Here is a 19,360-nt window from a genome sequence, read left to right as displayed (position 1 = left end):
AACATGTTATGGAATAATATTGTGATGGAATACTATCATGCAAGAAGAAATGACATGGGAGATGGTTTCAGAAAACCTGAGATTTACATAAACCTATGCACAGTGAAGTGAGCTTTTGAGTGAACATTTTACACAGTAAAAGCAATATTGGAAGGGTGGTGAACTTTGAAAGAGTTAACTACTCAGATTTAGCCAACTATCCTCTTTAGAATCTTACCATTATCAGAATTATTCAACATGTTCATTTTAGACTGCTAGGTGATACCATGTTAAGCCTGGAGTTAGGAAAACCTGAGTTCAAATCCAACACTAGCCTATGTCCCTAGGGAAATCATTTAACTCCTGTTTGTCTCAGTTTCTTCATCTGTAAAATAGCACCAACGTCCTATAATTGTTAGATCACAGACAATTTTCAAGATTTTTACCACTTTTAGGTATAGATTTTGAGAACCCAAGAAGGTTTGATGTAGGACTTGGTTAAGGGATTTGTATATTTAATATATATGCTTTGTTCTTGATTACCAGGTGCTCAGAATTTTGATGTCATCAGGCTATCGACATACCGTACAGCTTGCAAACTAAGATTTGTACAAAAAAGGTGTAATTGTAAGTTATTTTTACTTTTTTTTTTTTTACATTATGAAATCATGTGTGGTTCTTTTCAGTGAACAGAATTATAATGTAATAAATTTTAATATAATATTCTTTATCTTTTACATATGTATATCTTGGCTTTTCAGTTGGATTATAAAGTCCTTAAGCTCATGTTTGGGTTTCACATTCTTTTATATATCCCACAGAGAATAGCATGGTGCTTTGACCTACAATGAGTACTCAACTACTATTTGTTAGTAGTTGTTATTTTTATCATGTCAACATACTTTAAATGGGAGGGATATATTTTTCCTGTTTTTTTTAAAAAGTAAAATGCATTTACCAAATTTGCTCTGATTTAAAACAATTTTAGGGGATATTTTTTGTTATCATTTTCATTTCTTAGCATTGTCATTTCTCAATATGTCCTCCCAGTGAAACATACCCTATAATAAAGAGAAAAAATAGAAAAGAAACTTCATCAAAGCTAACCAGAACATCAAAGTCTGACATATGCATGGTTGATCTCCCACTTTTGCAAAGAATTCTGTCCTGGGCCCTCTTTTCTTTTCCTTATATACTGTCTTGCTTGATGGTCTCATCAGTTTCCATGGATTCTATCATCTCTTTCCAGTAAATTGCTGTTGGACTTAGCTGCTATCAGCCAGCTGGAAAGCTCTGCTAATTCATGGTGACAGAACTTCATGTTTCCCTTTGGTCTGGGATTCTTGACATGATTGTACTTTAGCAAACCTCATGCTGAGCTGGAAGCTGGAAGTGAGATCCTATTCTTCTCTTGGGGTCTGAGTTACAAAATTCCTTCTTGCTTCAGAACTTGCTCCTTTCTGTACACAACCTACTAACCTGGAAGAGAGTTATTTTCTGGGCTTTTCTTAAGACAGTTCAAATAGAACACTTATAAAAGATTCCAGGAGGAAATTTTACCAGGGATATCATAGCTAAGTTTCAAAGTTCCCAGGTTAAAGAAATATTGAAATATTGAATTATGGTGATGGGAAACGTTCATGAAGGGACTCTCAGAGGGAAGGGTAAGTTAAGGAATAGGAAGGCAAGGTAGTGAGTGGGTAGATGTAAATCAGAGAATGAGGAAGGAAGGAAATAGAGTGAGAAAGTTAGGAAGGAAAATAGACAAGTAAATATACTTTAATATGTGAATGGGATGAAGTTACCCATAAAATAGAAACAGAAGATTAAAAATTTGAATTCAGCAACATGTTGCATTCAGGAAACTTATAAAAATGAGAGACATACAAAGATAAAATAAAGGACAGGAGTATAATTTTATATGTAAAAAGAGCAGGGATAGTAATCGTGATCTCAAAGTTAAAGTTAAAATAGATTTAATCAAAAGTGAAAAACAGAAACAATACTATATGTCAGCAACATTATTCACTATTGTTTTTGATTATTTAACATACCTAGACAGTATAAAATACTCGAGTGTATGCCTGCCAAAACAGACACAGGAACTATATAAACATAAAACACTGTACAAATAAACTGAGATCTAAAGTAATTGAAATAATATTTATTGTTTATGAGTAGATAAAGAGAATATAATTTTTAAAATGAGAGTTATCAAACTAATTATTTACTCAGTGTCATCCCAATTAAATGACAAAAAAAGTATTTTTCTGAGTTAGGAAAAATAATAACAAAGTTCATTTGGAAGAACAAAGTTCATTTGGAAGAGCCTCAAAGAAATCAAGGAGGGGAAAAAGATGGAAAGGAAGTTGATTCAGCAGCTTTAGATCTTAAATTATATTATAAAGTCAAGGCGGAGCCAAGATGGCGGAGAAGAAACACACTACTCAGTGAACGTCCTCACTCCCTCACAACCAATTAGATAAATTAAGTCTCAAAATTAGCTCAGGACTGATAGATACCACAAGGACTGGAAGCACGACTTACCAGCTGAAGAGAATCTGGAGTTTCAACAGGAAAGGTCAGTTCTCAGGGGAGGAATAAGAAAGACCAGCACAGACGGTGGGGTAGGGGCACACTGCGCCCATTGCGCTGGGAGGGGCTCTGGGATCAGAGAAGCCACTGAGGTAAAGGAATCTGGCACAGGCTGTTAGCTCTTCTCTGCTAATTATTTAGCAGTTCAGAAGAGAAAGCCAAAATATTTTAAAACTCAGATTAGATTTCCCCCCCCCCCCCCCCCACCCTGGGGGTGGCTCAGGCACAGATCTCGGCACCAGGGGGTGTGGCCTCAGCTACCTCCTGAGAATAGTTAAGAGACTGACAAGTGGGTGGATACGGCCCAAGGCAACACACACTGCCTAGCTTAGCTGGAGGGAGTGGAACTCAGCTCCAGGAAGTCCCAGAGAAGCGGAACCTTTGAACTAGGGACCGCGGTTTCTGGCAGATACTTCCAGTTTGAGCGCAGGGGCTTCTCACGTCACCTGCTGCAGACACCCACTCCCCACCCGGACACATAGGCTGAGCTTCTTGCTGTCTTCACTATTCTACGCCCTCAAAGCACAGCAGTGCTAATCACCTCTGAGGCGCTTCCAGGGAGGGGGTGGGGAACTCTCTCCCAGAGCTCTCTCTTAGCGCGGGCGCAGGGGCCGCTGCATCCATCCGGTCTGGGAGGAAGCTGGTAAAGAAGTAAATAAATAATTTCCTACCCCAGGGACAGACCCCAAAACATTTTTTAAGTATGAGCAAAAAAGCTAGAAAAACCATAGATTCCTTCTATACAGAGAAAGAGCGGGTGTCCAACCCCGAGGAAGTTAACAGCAAAGATTCAGAAGATAACAACCTAAAGGGGAACGATCCCTGCCCCCCATCACATAACTCTCTCCTAGAAGAAGCTCTTAAGAAATTGAGGGAGATCGAAGAAAAATGGGGCAAGGAAAGGGAAGTTATGATAGAGAATAACAACGTCCTGAAATTGGAGTTGGAAAAAATAAAGAATTCACAGGAGATGCAGGGAAACAAAATTAGTGAATTAGAAAAGGTTAAAAAAACACAGGAAAGTAGGATTTCTGAATTGGAAAAGATAAAAAAGTCTCAAGAAAATAGAATTTCTGAATTGGAAAAAGAAAATAATTCTCAAAAAAAAAAAATTAGGGAAATGGAAAAAAATTCAATAGAGCAAAATAATTCATTTAAAAACGAAATTGGGCATTTACAAAAAGAACTAAAAACTGTGAAAGAAGAAAATAACTCCTTAAAAGTCAGGATGGAACAAATAGAAATGAATGATTCACAGAGAACCCAAGAATCAGTCAAACAAAACAAAAAAAATGAGAAGCTGGAGAACAACGTCAAATACTTACTGGGAAAATCTATAGACCTGGAAAATAGATCTAGGAGAGATAATCTGCGGATTATTGGACTTCCAGAAAACTATGACCAAAAAAAGAGCCTAGATTCTATTTTACAGGAAATTATCAAAGAGAACTGTCCAGAGATAATAGAAACAGAAGGGAAAGTAGATGTGGAAAGAATTCATCGAACTCCTTCTGAAATAGACCCTAAAAAAAGAACACCACGGAATATTGTGGCTAAGCTGCAGAATTACCACACAAAGGAGAAAATCCTGCAAGCAGCTAGAAAAAAACAATTTAAATACCAAGGTGCCACAATAAGGGTCACCCAAGATCTGGCTGCCTCCACATTAAAAGATAGAAGGGCCTGGAACCTGATATTCCGTAAGGCAAAAGATCAAGGACTGCAACCAAGAATGAACTACCCAGCTAAGTTTAGCATCTTTTTCCACGGAAGAAGATGGTCATTCAATGAAACAGAGGAATTCTATATGTTTCTAAGAAAAAAACCAGACTTAAACAAAAAATTTGATCTACATCCACAAGACTGAAGAGAAACAGAAAAAGGTACACAGAACCCTTGAGAACTGTAACTGTTGTGGGTATATAAAAAATACTCAAGGATAATTTGATTTTACTGATATAAAAGAAAAAAAGGGGGGTGTAGTAAAGGGAAGGAGGTCGGTTCAGAAAAAGGGGAAGGAGTGATAAAAAGAGGGAAACTACATCCCAGGAAGAGACATAGAAAATACACCATATCTGAGGGAACTTAGTGAGGGGGAGAATCATTGTGTGAATCTTACTCTCATCAGAAGAGGCTCAAAGAGTAAATAATTAACATATTTGTTTTTCAGAGAATTTTCTCTCACCTCATTAAAAGGGGGGAGAGGAAAAGGGAAAAGGAAAAGGGGAATAAGTGAAGGGACTTGGAGGGAGGGGGGAGGGATCCTAAAAAAAAAAAAAAAAAAAAAAAAAGAGGGAGGGTTGCGCGTCACAAGGGGGGTCTGTAAATTAAATATCGGGGAAGGGGATCAGGGGGGTCAAGGGAAAAAAGCATAATCTGGGGATAATACGATGGCAGGAAATACAGAATTAGTAATTTTAACTGTAAATGTAAATGGGATGAACGATCCCATCAAACGGAGACGGATAGTAGATTGGATCAAAAAGCAGAACCCTACAATATGTTGCCTACAGGAAACACACTTAAAGCAGGGAGATACATACAGAGTAAAGGTAAAAGGTTGGAACAGAGCCTATTATGCTTCAGGTAAAGCCAAAAAAGCAGGGGTAGCTATCCTTATCTCAGATCAAGCAAAAGCAGAAGTAGATCTCGTTAAAAAAGATAAGGAAGGAAACTATATCCTGCTGAAAGGTAGCATAAATAATGAAGCCATATCAATACTAAACATATATGCACCAAGTGGTATAGCATCTAACTTTCTAAAGGAAAAGTTAAGAGAACTGCAAGAAGAAATAGACAGTAAAACTATAATAGTGGGAGATCTCAACCTTGCACTCTCAGATTTAGACAAATCAAACCACAAAACAAACAAGAAAGAAATTAAAAAAGTAAATAGAACATTAGAAAAACTAGGTATGATAGACCTTTGGAGAAAACTGAATGGCAATAGGAAGGAATATACTTTCTTCTCAGCAGTTCATGGATCCTATACAAAAATTGACCATATACTAGGACATAAAGATCTCAAAATTAAATGTAGGAAGGCAGAAATAATAAATGCCTTCTTCTCAGATCACAATGCAATAAAAGCTACATTCAGTAAAAAGTTAGGGGTAAATAGACCAAAAAGTAATTGGAAACTGAATAATCTCATCTTAAAGAATGACTGGGTGAAAGAGCAAATTATAGAAACAATTAACAATTTCACCCAAGATAATGATAATGATGAGACATCATATCAAAATCTTTGGGATGCAGCTAAAGCGGTAATAAGGGGAAATTTTATATCTTTAGAGGCTTATTTGAAGAAAATTGAGAAAGAGAAGATTAACGAATTGGGCTTACAACTTAAAAGGCTAGAAAAAGACCAAATTATAAACCCCCAACCAAAAATTAAACTCGAAATACAAAAATTAAAAGGAGAAATCAATAAAATTGAAAGTAAAAAAAATTTGAATTAATAAATAAAACCAAGAGTTGGTTTTATGAAAAAGCCAATAAAATAGATAAACCTTTGGTAAATTTGATCAAAAAAAAGAAAGAGGAAAATCAAATTGATAGTCTTACAAATGAAAAGGGGGATCTTTCCACCAATGAAGAGGAAATTAGAGAAATAATAAGGAGTTACTTTGCCCAACTTTATGCCAATAAATTTGATAACTTAAGTGAAATGGATGACTTTCTCCAAAAATATAGGCTCCCTAGATTAACAGAGGAGGAGATAAATTGCTTAAATAGTCCCATTTCAGAAAAAGAAATAGAACAAGCTATTAATCAACTCCCCAGGAAAAAATCCCCAGGACCAGATGGATTCACATGTGAATTCTACCAAACATTTAAAGAACAATTAGCCCCAATGTTATATAAATTATTTGAAAAAATAGGGGATGAAGGAGTCCTACCAAACTCCTTTTATGACACAGACATGGTACTGATACCTAAACCTGGTAGATCGAAAACTGAGAAAGAAAATTATAGACCAATCTCCTTAATGAATATTGATGCTAAAATCTTAAATAAGATATTAGCAAAAAGACTTCAGAAAATCATCTCCAAGATAATACACTATGATCAAGTAGGATTTATTCCAGGAATGCAGGGCTGGTTTAATATTAGGAAAACTATTAATATAATTGACCATATTAATAATCAAATTAATAAGAACCATATGATCATCTCAATAGATGCAGAAAAAGCATTTGACAAAATCCAACATCCATTCCTACTAAAAACTCTTGAGAGTATAGGAATAAATGGATTATTCCTTAGAATAATCAGGAGTATATATTTAAGACCGTCAGTAAGCATAATATGCAATAGAAATAAACTGCAACCTTTCCCAGTAAGATCAGGAGTGAAACAAGGTTGCCCACTATCACCATTACTATTCAATATAGTACTAGAAACGCTAGCCTCGGCAATAAGAGCCGAGAAAGAGATTCAAGGAATTAGAGTAGGAAATGAGGAAATTAAACTATCACTTTTTGCAGATGACATGATGGTATACTTAGAGAACCCCAAAGACTCTGCTAAAAAGCTACTAGAAATAATTCAAAATTTCAGCAAAGTGGCAGGATACAAAATAAATCCACATAAATCCTCGGCATTTTTATATATCACTAACAAAATGCAACAGCAAGAGATACAAAGAGAAATTCCATTCCAAACAAATGTTGAGAGTATAAAATATTTGGGAATCCATCTACCAAAGAAAAGTCAGGAATTATATGAGAAAAATTACAAAACACTTGCCACAAAAATAAAATCAGATTTAAATAATTGGAAAGACATTCAGTGCTCTTGGATAGGCCGAGCGAATATAATAAAGATGACAATACTCCCCAAACTAATCTATTTATTTAGTGCTATACCAATCAGACTCCCAAGAAACTATTTTAATGACCTAGAAAAAATAACAACAAAATTCATATGGAAGAATAAAAGGTCAAGAATTGCAAGGGAACTAATGAAAAAAAACTCAGAGGAAGGTGGTCTAAGTGTACCTGATCTAAAGCTATATTATATAGCAGCAGTCACCAAAACCATTTGGTATTGGCTAAGAAATAGACCGGTAGATCAGTGGAACAGATTAGATACAAAGGACAAAAAAGGGTACATCTATAGCAATCTAATCTTTGACAAACCCAAAGATTCCAACATTAGGGATAAAAATTCATTATTCGGAAAAAACTGTTGGGAAAACTGGAAATTAGTATGGCAGAAATTAGATATGGATCCACACTTAACACCATATACCAAGATAAGATCAAAATGGGTCCATGATTTAGGCATAAAGAGGGAGATAATAAATAGATTAGAGGAACAGAGGATAATCTACCTCTCAGACTTGTGGAGGAGGAAGGAATTTATGACCAGAGGAGAACTAGAGATCATTATTGATCACAAAATAGAAGATTTTGATTACATCAAACTAAAAAGTTTCTGTACAAATAATACTAATGCAAACAAGATTAGAAGGGAAGTAACAAATTGGGAAAATATTTTTAAAAACAAAGGTTCTGACAAAGGTCTCATTTCCAAAATATATAGAGAACTGACCATAATTTATAAGAAACCAAACCATTCTCCAATTGATAAATGGTCAAAGGATATGAACAGACAATTCTCAGAGGAAGAAATTGAAACTATATCCACTCACATGAAAGAGTGTTCCAAATCACTACTGATCAGAGAAATGCAAATTAAGACCACTCTGAGATACCACTACACACCTGTCAGATTGGCTAAGATGACAGGAACAAATAATGATGAATGTTGGAGGGGATGTGGGGAAACTGGGACACTAATACATTGCTGGTGGAGTTGTGAAAGAATCCAGCCATTCTGGAGAGCAATCTGGAATTATGCCCAAAAAGTTATCAAACTGTGCATACCCTTTGACCCAGCAGCGCTACTACTGGGATTATATTCCAAAGAAATACTAAAGAGCGGAAAGAGACATATATGTGCCAAAATGTTTGTGGCAGCTCTTTTTGTTGTAGCTAGAAACTGGAAGATGAATGGATGTCCATCAGTTGGAGAATGGTTGGGTAAATTGTGGTATATGAAAGTTATGGAATATTATTGCTCAGTAAGAAATGACCAGCAGGAGGAATACAGAGAGGGTTGGAGAGACTTAAATCAACTGATGCTGAGTGAAATGAGCAGAACCAGAAGATCACTGTACACTTCAACAACAATACTGTATGGGGATGTATTCTGATGGAAGTGGAAATCTTCAACATAAAGAAGATCCAACTCACTTCCAGTTGATCAATGATGGACAGAGGTAGCTGCACCCAGAGAAGAAACACTGGGAGGGGAATGTAAATTGTTAGCACTAATATCTGTCTGCCCAGGTTGCATGTACCTTCGGATTCTAATGTTTATTGTGCAACAAGAAAATGATATTCACACACATGTATTGTACTTAGACTATATTGTAACACATGTAAAATGTATGGTATTGCCTGTCGTCGGGGGGAGGGAATAAGGGAGGGGGGGTAATTTGGAAAAATGAATACAAGGGATAATATTATAAAATATATATATATATATATAATTTAAAAAATTAAAAAATAAATAAATAAAATAAAATGCTTATTAAAAAAAATTATATTATAAAGTGAGGGCATTGTTGGAGTGTAAAAAAAAGGATAATTGTGATTATTTTAAATTAATATTTTCTTCTAAATAAAACTTACATAATTAAGATTGGAAATGTTGAGATGGTCATGAAATGCTTGTTGTTGAACTAAAAGCTGTTTCCAACTTCATTTCTACTAAGGACTCCTTGCCAACTCTGATAGTTTTTGCCTACTCTAAAATCACCCTGAATTATGAGTTTGTCTTCTTTTGGCACGTTGATGAGGGTCTCCAGGTCTTTACAAAATTTTTCTTTAACCTCATCAGGGTTCATCATGGCACTGATGATGCTATGTAACATTGTAATTTCCTGCAAGTGGCAAATCACATTGTCATGAACCTGTCATTCACTCTTTTTGATGGGCATACAAGCTTGTTGACTAGCTTATTATTATTATTATTATTATTATTATTATTATTATTATAACTGAGGTAATTGGGGTTGAGTTGCCCAGGCTCACACAGCTGGGAAGTGTTAAGTATCTGAGGGCAGATTTGAACTCAGTCACCTCCTGACTTCAGGGGTGCTCTATCCACTGCACCACCCAGCTGCCCCCAGATTAGTTTTTAATTGCAAAACCTACACTAGTTTCACAGTGCTCTCCTTCATTGCTGTCACTTCAGCAAAAGGTGTATTCAGCTTTGACTTTAGTCGAAGTGGTCTTCATTTGCCAGCCTTATTTCATTCAGGGCTGCCATTTGGATGTGATACCTGCTGAATTTTCTTGTAACAAAACAACTGTTTGTCTTTCTGGTCTGTTGTTCTTAAGAATGACAGAAATACACAGAGAGACAGAGGAAGGGAAGAGATAGAGAAGTAAGAAGAAGAAGAAGAGAGAGAAGTAAAGAGGGAAGGGAAGAGATAGAGAAAATGCTTCAATATGTATTCAGACTCAATTAGTTTCTTCTCTGGGTATGGACAGGAATTTTTATCGTAAGCCCTTCAGAATAGTTATGGATCATTGTACTGCTGAGAATAACAAAGTCATTTACAGCTAGTCAGCCCAGAATATTGCTATTACTTTGTATACAGTACTTTTCATTTTGTTTAATTTCATGGAGGACTTTCCAGGTTTTTTTCTGAAAGTATCCTGCTCATCATTAGATACATTTTTCTAAGTTAAAAGGTGAGAACTCAAGTTAGTGGTTTTATTTTTAAATTTTTCAGAATTAATAACTTTTTTAAATAGGTCAGTTGGGTCTATTGTAATTATGCACAATTTTGTTTTTTATCATCTTTTATTATCATAGAGTATCAATCAAGTCATGACATTAGAGCTAGAGTGGTCCTTAGAAAGTCATTTACTTAAACCTCCTCATTTTATAGGTGATGAAATTGAATCTTAGAGAGGCCCTCTGACTCCCAATCTAGGGTTCCTTCTAAGCTACCATGTACCATCTCTTCTTTTTCATATTTTGATAATAGATTTTAACTTAAAAAAACAAGCAAACAGTTCAACTTAATCCTGTGAGGTATTTGATTCTGACCTACTATTTTCTTGACAAATTATAGTGAAATATACTTTTGTCATGTTTGTCAGTACTTCATATTCAGCAACTTCAAACTGTCTTCTTGAAAAAAAAATTATCCATGGTCTCCAAACATGAATGTTTAGAACAATTTCCAAGTCTTGGTGTCTTTCATGACTTAACCTGGAGCTATATACACACGTATGTATATACACACACACACACACACACACACACACACACACACATACACACACACACACACACATATATATACTTACTATTTTAAAATTTTTAATAGTATTTTATTTTTCCAAATACGTACAGAGATAGTTTTCAGCATTTACCTTTCCAAAACCCTGTGTTCCAAATTCTTCCCTTTCTAGCCTGCTTCTCAAAACAGCAAGCAATCTGATATAGTTTAAATGCACACACAACACACACATGCATATATGTATTAAAATTTTCTCTCTTCCCTCATGTCTATTTTTGCAGTTAAGGCAAAGATAGTATATATTGATTTGGTTTAGAGGATCTTGCAGTTCTTCATGAAATTTCTTATTTCATCCTATAGCAAAGTTAGAGGATAAGCTATAGATTTCTTTGATGAGAATTGTTCCTTTTGATGATCTCCTATGAAATGATGATTCTTGTTGTTTTTGGAAAAAAGATGAAACAAATACTATCTCCTTTGCATGCATCCCTGAGGAAATTTTGTCTGCTTTCCATCTTGGTATAACTTACTTATGTCTTCTGGTTTTATTTCTCAGGATAATATTGAACTAGTTTCATTCTCCTCCTCTAATGACAGCAGTGTCATTGGACCAAGTTTTCATGTTTATTATATGAAACAACCAAACTAAATCTATAGAGAGTTTAAAAACTGAAGTCCTTGGTACTCTTCCCTCATTTTTCATCCCTCTACTGTGGTCACTGCAGAAGCAGAAAGGGCTAACAGTACATTGCAACTGAAAAGGTACAGGGTATGTATTGAAAGGACCTGGATTCAAATGCTGCCATGAATACCTACTCCCTGTATAGTGTTAGGTAAATTCTTTATTTATCTTCTGTAGACCCCCAGTTTCCTCAACTATAAAGTCATAGCATTAGTCACAAGGTGACTCTTAAGGGGCCCTTCTAGTTTTAGAGCTATGATCTTATAAAGGTACATTTAAAGACTTTTATTTATTTGTTTTCCTTAGCTAGAAAGAATTCATCATCCTGTGGCTGTTGCTCATTATCCTCTGTATGTTGGCTGGCCTTCAGACAAATGATCTGTCTCTGGGATCCTTTTTATGGGGCAAACTCAAAAGATCTTATAAAAACTAAACTGCTGAACATGAGGTGAATGGAAAGGTTCAGTCCAGTTCTTCTTTTTTTGGAGAAAAGCAGTGCTAGCAAAGTTTAGGAATGAAGTTAAAGTCCCTGAATGCTTCTTGCTCAGTAACCAAGAGAAAAATGATCTTACTAGGATATTATCAGATCTCAGGTATTCTTATCAAAGTTTCCTTATCAAAGTTATTGATGTATATTTGAATGTTGATCCCAAGAATAAAGAGGGGTGATAACTGGTGGGCAAATAATGCAACCCAGTCCACGTTTCTGAAGAATGGCTGCTTCTTAACATGCTCAGTATCCCACTCATCAGAGCCCAGACCTCTTTTGGGTTCTGTTGGAATAGCTTGTGCTTAATACCTACTAGTGGTTTCTGTGGAGAGGAACTGGTGTTAGGAGACGTCATTATGGACTCTGTCAATGCTGTCAAACATTTCCTCACTCTTATCATCAGGGAATGAAGACTGGCATGTACCTCTTCCTCACCTTCTCTTATAATAATACATAGTTTAAAGATCAGTTTGGATTTGCCTATGGGAAGGAACAAAATAGAGAGGTTAAATTTAGATATCAGGGCACTTCAAAGTGTTGAGAGAACTATACTGGAATGCTGTGTGACAATTTTGATGCCCTGAGTGCGCTCTCTGGTGGTGTTTTACATTTATAGCAGATTTGCTTTGAACTGGTCTGTTCCTCAAAAGGAAAAACACTGTCATGTTTCTGGGATTTACATAGTGACAAAGCAAAAGTAACTCTGTATCACTCACCTTATATAACAGTTAAGAGGTTCATTTCAGAAACTGAATCTGGATTTTCTGAAGAAGTTTGAAATTCTTTCCTCAATGAAACACAAAGAATTTATAGATACCAGAGTTCTACTTATAGTATCTATATCTATATCTATATCTATATCTATATCTATATCTATATCTATATCTATATCTATATCTATATCTATATCTATATAAGTATCAGCAGAACTCTAGAGCAAGAAACAATCAGTTAGTTGTAGATCTGATATTGTAAGCTGTTATGCACTGTTCTTTTTTATTAAATTTTTTTTATTTACAAGACATATGCATGGGTAATTTTTCAGCATTGATTCTTTATGTAATGTTCTTTTTTTTTTTTTTTTTAATAATTTTTATTGACAGAACATATGCCTGGGTAATTTTGTACAACATTATCGCTTGCACTCACTTCTGTTCTGACTTTTCCCTTCCCTCCACCCCCTCCCCTAGATGGCAGGTAGTCTTATATATGTTAATTTTGTTATAGTATATCCTAGATACAATATATGTGTGCAGAACTGAACAGTTTTCTTGTTGCACAGGGAGAATTGGATCCAGAAGGTAAAAATAATCTGGGAAGAAAAACAAAAATGCAAACAGTTTACACTCATTTCCCAGTGTTCCTTCTCTGAGTGTAGCTGATTCTGTCCATCATTGATCAATTGGAACTGAAATCCTCATACAGTATCATTATTGAAGTGTATAATGATCTCCTGGTTCTGCTCATTTCACTCAGCATCAGTTGATGTAAGTCTCTCCAAGCCTCTTTGTATTCATCTTGCTGGCCATTTCTTACAGAGCAATAATATTCCATAACATTCATATACCATAATTTACCCAACCATTCTCCAACTGATGGACATCCATTCATCTTCCAGTTTCTAGCCACTACGAAAAGGGCTGCCACAAACATTTTGGCACATACAGGTCCCTTTCCCTTCTTTAGTATTTCCTTGGGATATAAGCCCAGTAGTAGCATTGCTGGATCAAAGGGTATGCATAGTTTGATAACTTTTTGGGCATAATTCCAGATTGCTCTCCAGAATGGTTGGATTCTTTCACAACTCCACCAGCAATGCATCAATGTCCCAGTTTTCCCGTTTATGCACTATTTTTTTTTTCTAATAGTTCTTGTTTACCAGATATATGCATGGGTAATTTTACAGCATTGACAATTGCCAAACCTTTTGTTCTAATTTTTCCCCTCCTTTCCCCTCCCCCCCAGATGGCAGGTTGACCAATACATGTTAAATATGTTAAAGTATAAATTAAATACAATATATGTATACATGTCCAAACAGTTGTTTTGCTGTACAAAAAAAATTGGACTTTGAAATAGTGTACAATTAGCCTGTGAAGGAAACCAAAAATGCAGGCGGACAAAATTAGAGGGATTGGGAATTCTATGTAGTGGTTCATAGTCATCTCCCAGAATTCTTTCGCTGGGTGTAGCTGGTTCAATTCATTACTGCTCTATTGGAACTGATTTGGTTCATCTCATTGTTGAAGAGGGCCACATCCATCAGAATATATCCTCATATAGTATTGTTGTTGAAGTGTATAATGATCTCCTGGTCCTGCTCATTTCACTCAGCATCAGCTCATGTAAGTCTCTCCAGGCCTTTCTGAAATCATCCTGTTGGTCATTTCTTACAGAACAATAATATTCCATAATATTCATATACCACAGTTTATTCAGTCATTCTCCAATTGATGGGCATCCATTCAATTTCCAGTTTATAGCCACCACAAAGAGGGCTGCCACAAACATTTTTGCACATACAGGTCCCTTTCCCTTCTTTAATATCTCTTTGGGATGTAAGCCCAGTAGTAACACTGCTGGATCAAAGGGTATGTACATTTTGATAACTTTTTGAGCATAGTTCCAAATTGTTCTCCTGGTCTGTTCAATTCCATCAACAATGCATCAGTGTCCCAGTTTTCCCATGTCCCAATTTTTGTGGATTTCCACATCAGAATTTGTCCTGGTACATTTTCTTGATTACAGTAGTTTTGTGGAGGGGAGTTCATTACATGGCTTTTTACTATTACAACACCTTGGTCCTACCTCTGTTTTTATGGGCCAGAATTCTGTACTTCAAACAAGGATTCTTACAAGGTGCTAAGTGGAATTGATGAGGCAATGGTTATCTAGTTTAGCCTGGTGATTAATAGTTCTCTAGTTCAGTATGATTGATTTAATCTTAGCACAAATAATGGTTCCCTAGTGTTATTGATGAGGTTTAACCAAGTGATGAGGTCTAGATAACCAATACCTAAATAAAATTAGGAATAATTGAGGTCTATTGGCAGGTTTGGGTTACAGGGAATCAAATGGAACTCCCCTGCAACCCCTTTGGATTTGGCACAAGGATACAAAGTTAAATGAGGTCTATGGCGGCGCAAATCCCCTGTAAATGAATTTACAGGCCTGAAAACCTAGATTGATAAAAAGAGGTTTATTGTAGGGTTTGGAAGTAAGGTTAAAGTCTGGTTAGTAAAAGGTGTTAGATAGAGGAAGAAATACACCAAAAGTGGCAGAGAGTCTGTGATGCAAAACATGGTGCTTGCATGTTTCGACCCTCTGCCAAGAGATGATTCCAGCTTGGCTCTTTTATTTGCTGGAAGGGGCCTATGGGTGGAGTCCCAGGTTGATTCCTGAGGGCCAGAAACCACCAGGTGGGGGTTGGGAAACCTGAGCAGATCATTAGAATGGGAGCTGGGTACAGCCCAAATTAGCTCAGATACAGATCACTCCCTTTGGAAAAAAAAAATATGGTTTTGACCAGATCTTGTAAATCAAAGGTCAGTCCCAAAGGGGGTTGGAGATCAGAAAAGGAATCTTAAAGGGGCTACCACCCCACATCAATATGATGATTGGTTTATATTCAGTATACTATAAATGATCTAATTATAATAGAGCATATAAGCTGGGACAAACTCACTCAGGATTAGACTCAGAGAAGTCAAAGAGAAGATTCACTCCATCTCACATTACCGTGGTGGCTGGCCTGTCCTCCTACATTTTCTCCACTGACACCAAGCTAGCCCAGGCCCCAGGCAAGGAGACAAAAAAGAATTTGGACTTTAACACCTGGCTATTCTTGTGGTGATTACTTTTCTGAAATGAAGGCTGGTCCAGAGACCTCCAGAAAACCAACCAGAACATTACATACCTCCATTGATATCTTTTTTAAACATTATCTTCCCTTCTGAATATTTTGATCCCTTGGAATAGAGAATGAAAGTAGCCATTAAAAACTAATGTTTTTAATTTAATTAAAAACATGAAGTGAGACTAACAGTTATTGCTTGTTTGTTCTAGTTCTGTGAGACTACTGTGGCATTGGGGATGTGATGCCCTCATATGCAAGTGAATTGGAGATAATGAGGGAGGACTGTGCAAAGTCACCAGCCTCACTTTTCTTCTCTGGAGCCATCAGGGCTACTGAAGATGATCCTGGATACAATGAGAAACCTTGGCCTAAGGTCTTTAACAGTCTCAGTTTGACTGAGGCAATGCCCATTTAATGATTAAGACTAGGTAAGAAATGAGGCAGAGAATGGCCTCTTTTAATTAATCAAAAATTCAATCTAGGAGGGGAAGACCTTTAGCCTTTCTGGTCAAAACAAAAATAATTGCTATTTATATTCACTCTAAATCAATCAGAGCTCAAACACTGACCAACCGGGACTTGGCTTGGGAACTATTTTTAGTCAGTGTATAGAGCCAGAGTAAATTCAAATACTTAGAAGAAACATATAGACATATATATTTAGATAATTAAAGATTAGGATCATAAGTTTTATGTTGAGGAGTGTAAAAATCTCCATCTCAATTGAGGGATCCTCAATAAAGAGTCTCTCTCTCTTTCACCATGAGCACTTGATTGAGAGAGAGCAGTGTTTCCTAGGATATCTTAAGCCATACCTGTCTTTTTTCTTCTAAAGTCCCTTTGTCAGGTTGCCATAACTGTGATGTTGATGAGGAGTAAACTGAGGTTCTAAACCAAGATGGGTCAGTTCCTTTTCTCCTTCCCAAAATAACCACCATGAGGGTTCGATAGCAAATGAATTTGCTACTCAATGCTGTATGGAAACAAAGTTTTTATTGATAATAAAGGGATAGACAAGCATTTGGCCTTCAGGAAGACCAAACTGCCTGCAAGGGGATGCCAGTTGGCAGGTCCTGGCTGATATACACCAAGTGCAAAGATTCCATTTTTCAACCTTCCTTATATACATAACTAGAGTCATCAAAACAATGTTTGCACAGAGATGTTATCCAAGAGGTTCTGGAGATATTTGTTAATAAGACAAGAATTCTCTGTTGTAAATGAGACAGGAATTCTCTGTTGTTATCTCCTTCATTCTCTCCCCAGAAAGGAATTTCAGATCATTAGAATGGGGACTGAAAACTGAAACTAGCCCAAAGGAAGTTGGAGATTAAACAAGGAATATCAAAGGGGGCTACCACTCCCAACAATGTTTTAAAAGGTTTAAGAGTTACAGTTTCTGGGTAATTTAATCATTAAAAAAGGCCAACAGATTATTAATAAAAGGATGATCATTTGGCCATCTCTTTAGACCAAAGACCATTTTTAAAAAGCCATACCTCATCATCAAGGGAACCAACAATATATACAAAAGGAGAAAAGTGTATTAGATTTCTGTTTTATTATGAATTTAATGAATACTGAAAATCGAGAATAAATAGAAAGGAATATTATTTGTAAAAATGCTCATCTTTATTTTATGTTGCTTGCTTTTAAAATATATATAATTAATTAACATGTTGCTTTTGAAGCTCACTTGCTTATCGGTTTAAGAACTTCTCTAACATACTTTTTTTTTTTTTTTTAACAATTGGCAAGTGAGATTCACTGATTATAGGCCCCTAACATTTCCTTTTTATCCTTCATGATAGAGTGGGCTTATTCATTTATAGTAAATACTTTTTTAGAATTCAGTAAAATAACTTATCTTTATCTAAAGTTCATGCTCATAATAATAACTGAAAAGACAATGAGTTAACAAGATTTCAGAGTAAATGATGACTGTTTGAAAGTCAGAGAAGTGGACAGGAATAAATTCACCTGGTCCCATCCCAGTTCAGTAGCAAAATTTGTTCAGACAAGTTAGACCTTAAGCAGATCAGTGAGCCAGATAGACCTCTAACTATGAATTTTTACTTTCTATTTGGGATAATAACATTTTTTCCCCTTGTAGTCAACTGACTTCTTGATACTGGTTTGAGTCTGTATACCCTTAGGTCTCCATCCCCTCAAGTAACTCGAGTCCATATTTCTCCTGTCTTATGTGGTTTTTCTTTTTCCTCCCACGATTCTTCTGTCTCTTCTGCTAACCTGAGGAAAAATATACTTCATATTGCCTCCCATGGTAGTAAAGGACTACATCTAGTTGTTAGTAGTTTGTAATTCTTCTAAGAAATGTTTATTCTTACCTCTTATCATTTATCCAATGAGGAATGACTGTCTTATTATTTACATTAATTTCTAATTTATTTCATGCCTTTATTAGATATTTGATCTAAAGATTATTCACCTATCAATAGTTTAGCTTCCCCTTTTGTCCTAGCTGAATTGGATTTTTTTATGTAAAAGTTTTAGTACTTAAATATAAAATATGTGTTTTATATTTTTTATTTATATTATCTTTTCATTTACTATTTTGATATTTTCTATCTTAGGAAGTGACAAGGATCATATTGCTATGAAAGAATATCTTTATCATTATTGTAGTAGTAATTGTCATCATGTTAGTGATGGGGAGGAAACTGATCTCCTTTTAACCTCATCAGTTAGTAGTAGTAAAATGTGATCTTGTTGGAGAAAGAACTTATTTTTCTATATATTTCCTTATTTTGAAGTTTGCTTGAATATAAAAATTATTTAATAAGTTCAGTTGAAATGCTTATTTTTTTTCAGTGTTTTAAAAATGTTTTTCAAGTGAATAAATTCTAAGGATAAGTATATGGAATTGAAAAAATAAAGAATGAAATTTTAACTTTATCATAAAGTAGCTGCCCAGTGGTAGATAAAGCATCTAAATTATTTTAGTGTTGTACCTAGGCAAAAATATGATGTGGCATAATTTTGTACTATCAAATTAGATGTTTAGGTTTATATAGTATTTATACAGTGTTATGTTATAGTATTTAATGATTATGGTGTCCTGACAAAATGGATTGTAAAATGATTTTGTTCTTGAAAAATATATAAAGTAACATGGATAACTGGTTATGTTTGCCTTGGAATTGATAACTATGTTTTTCCTTATACCTAAAAATTGAATAGGAATAGAGATAAAAAAAGGAATTGGACATATGATTTCATTGGGAATCTCCTATATCAATGCAGATACTCAGTAGTCTTGGAAAATTATATAGAACATTGAAAGGTTAAATTTCTTGCTCAGAGTTGCATAGCTAAAAATCTTGCTTGAAGCAAGATTTGAACTCAGATCTTCTTGGCTTCTAGATTGGCTCTCTATCTGCTAAGATAATTCAGTGTATAAATTTTATA

At 35.4% G+C, this 19,360-nt stretch overlaps 1 protein-coding gene across 23 annotated transcripts in view; it reads left to right on the top strand.

Moving 5' to 3' along the window:
• DTNB (dystrobrevin beta) overlaps window positions 1-19,360 on the top strand; it is a 366,632-nt gene that overhangs the window by 61,318 nt on the left and 285,954 nt on the right. For 22 of the 23 annotated variants that reach the window (XM_074300084.1, XM_074300076.1, XM_074300075.1 and 19 more), the window contains exon 3: window positions 526-606. In XM_074300084.1, the coding sequence (XP_074156185.1) occupies window positions 526-606 (81 nt within the window). Of the gene's footprint in view, window positions 1-525; window positions 607-16,186; window positions 16,360-19,360 lie in introns of those variants that run through there. The other variant, XM_074300092.1, reaches the window with a different exon arrangement.

The sequence above is a fragment of the Sminthopsis crassicaudata genome, chromosome 3, assembly GCF_048593235.1.
Source record: "Sminthopsis crassicaudata isolate SCR6 chromosome 3, ASM4859323v1, whole genome shotgun sequence".
Lineage (NCBI taxonomy): Eukaryota > Metazoa > Chordata > Mammalia > Dasyuromorphia > Dasyuridae > Sminthopsis > Sminthopsis crassicaudata.
Note: the sequence above shows the minus strand (reverse complement) of the source record. Positions and strands in the feature narration are given on the sequence as shown.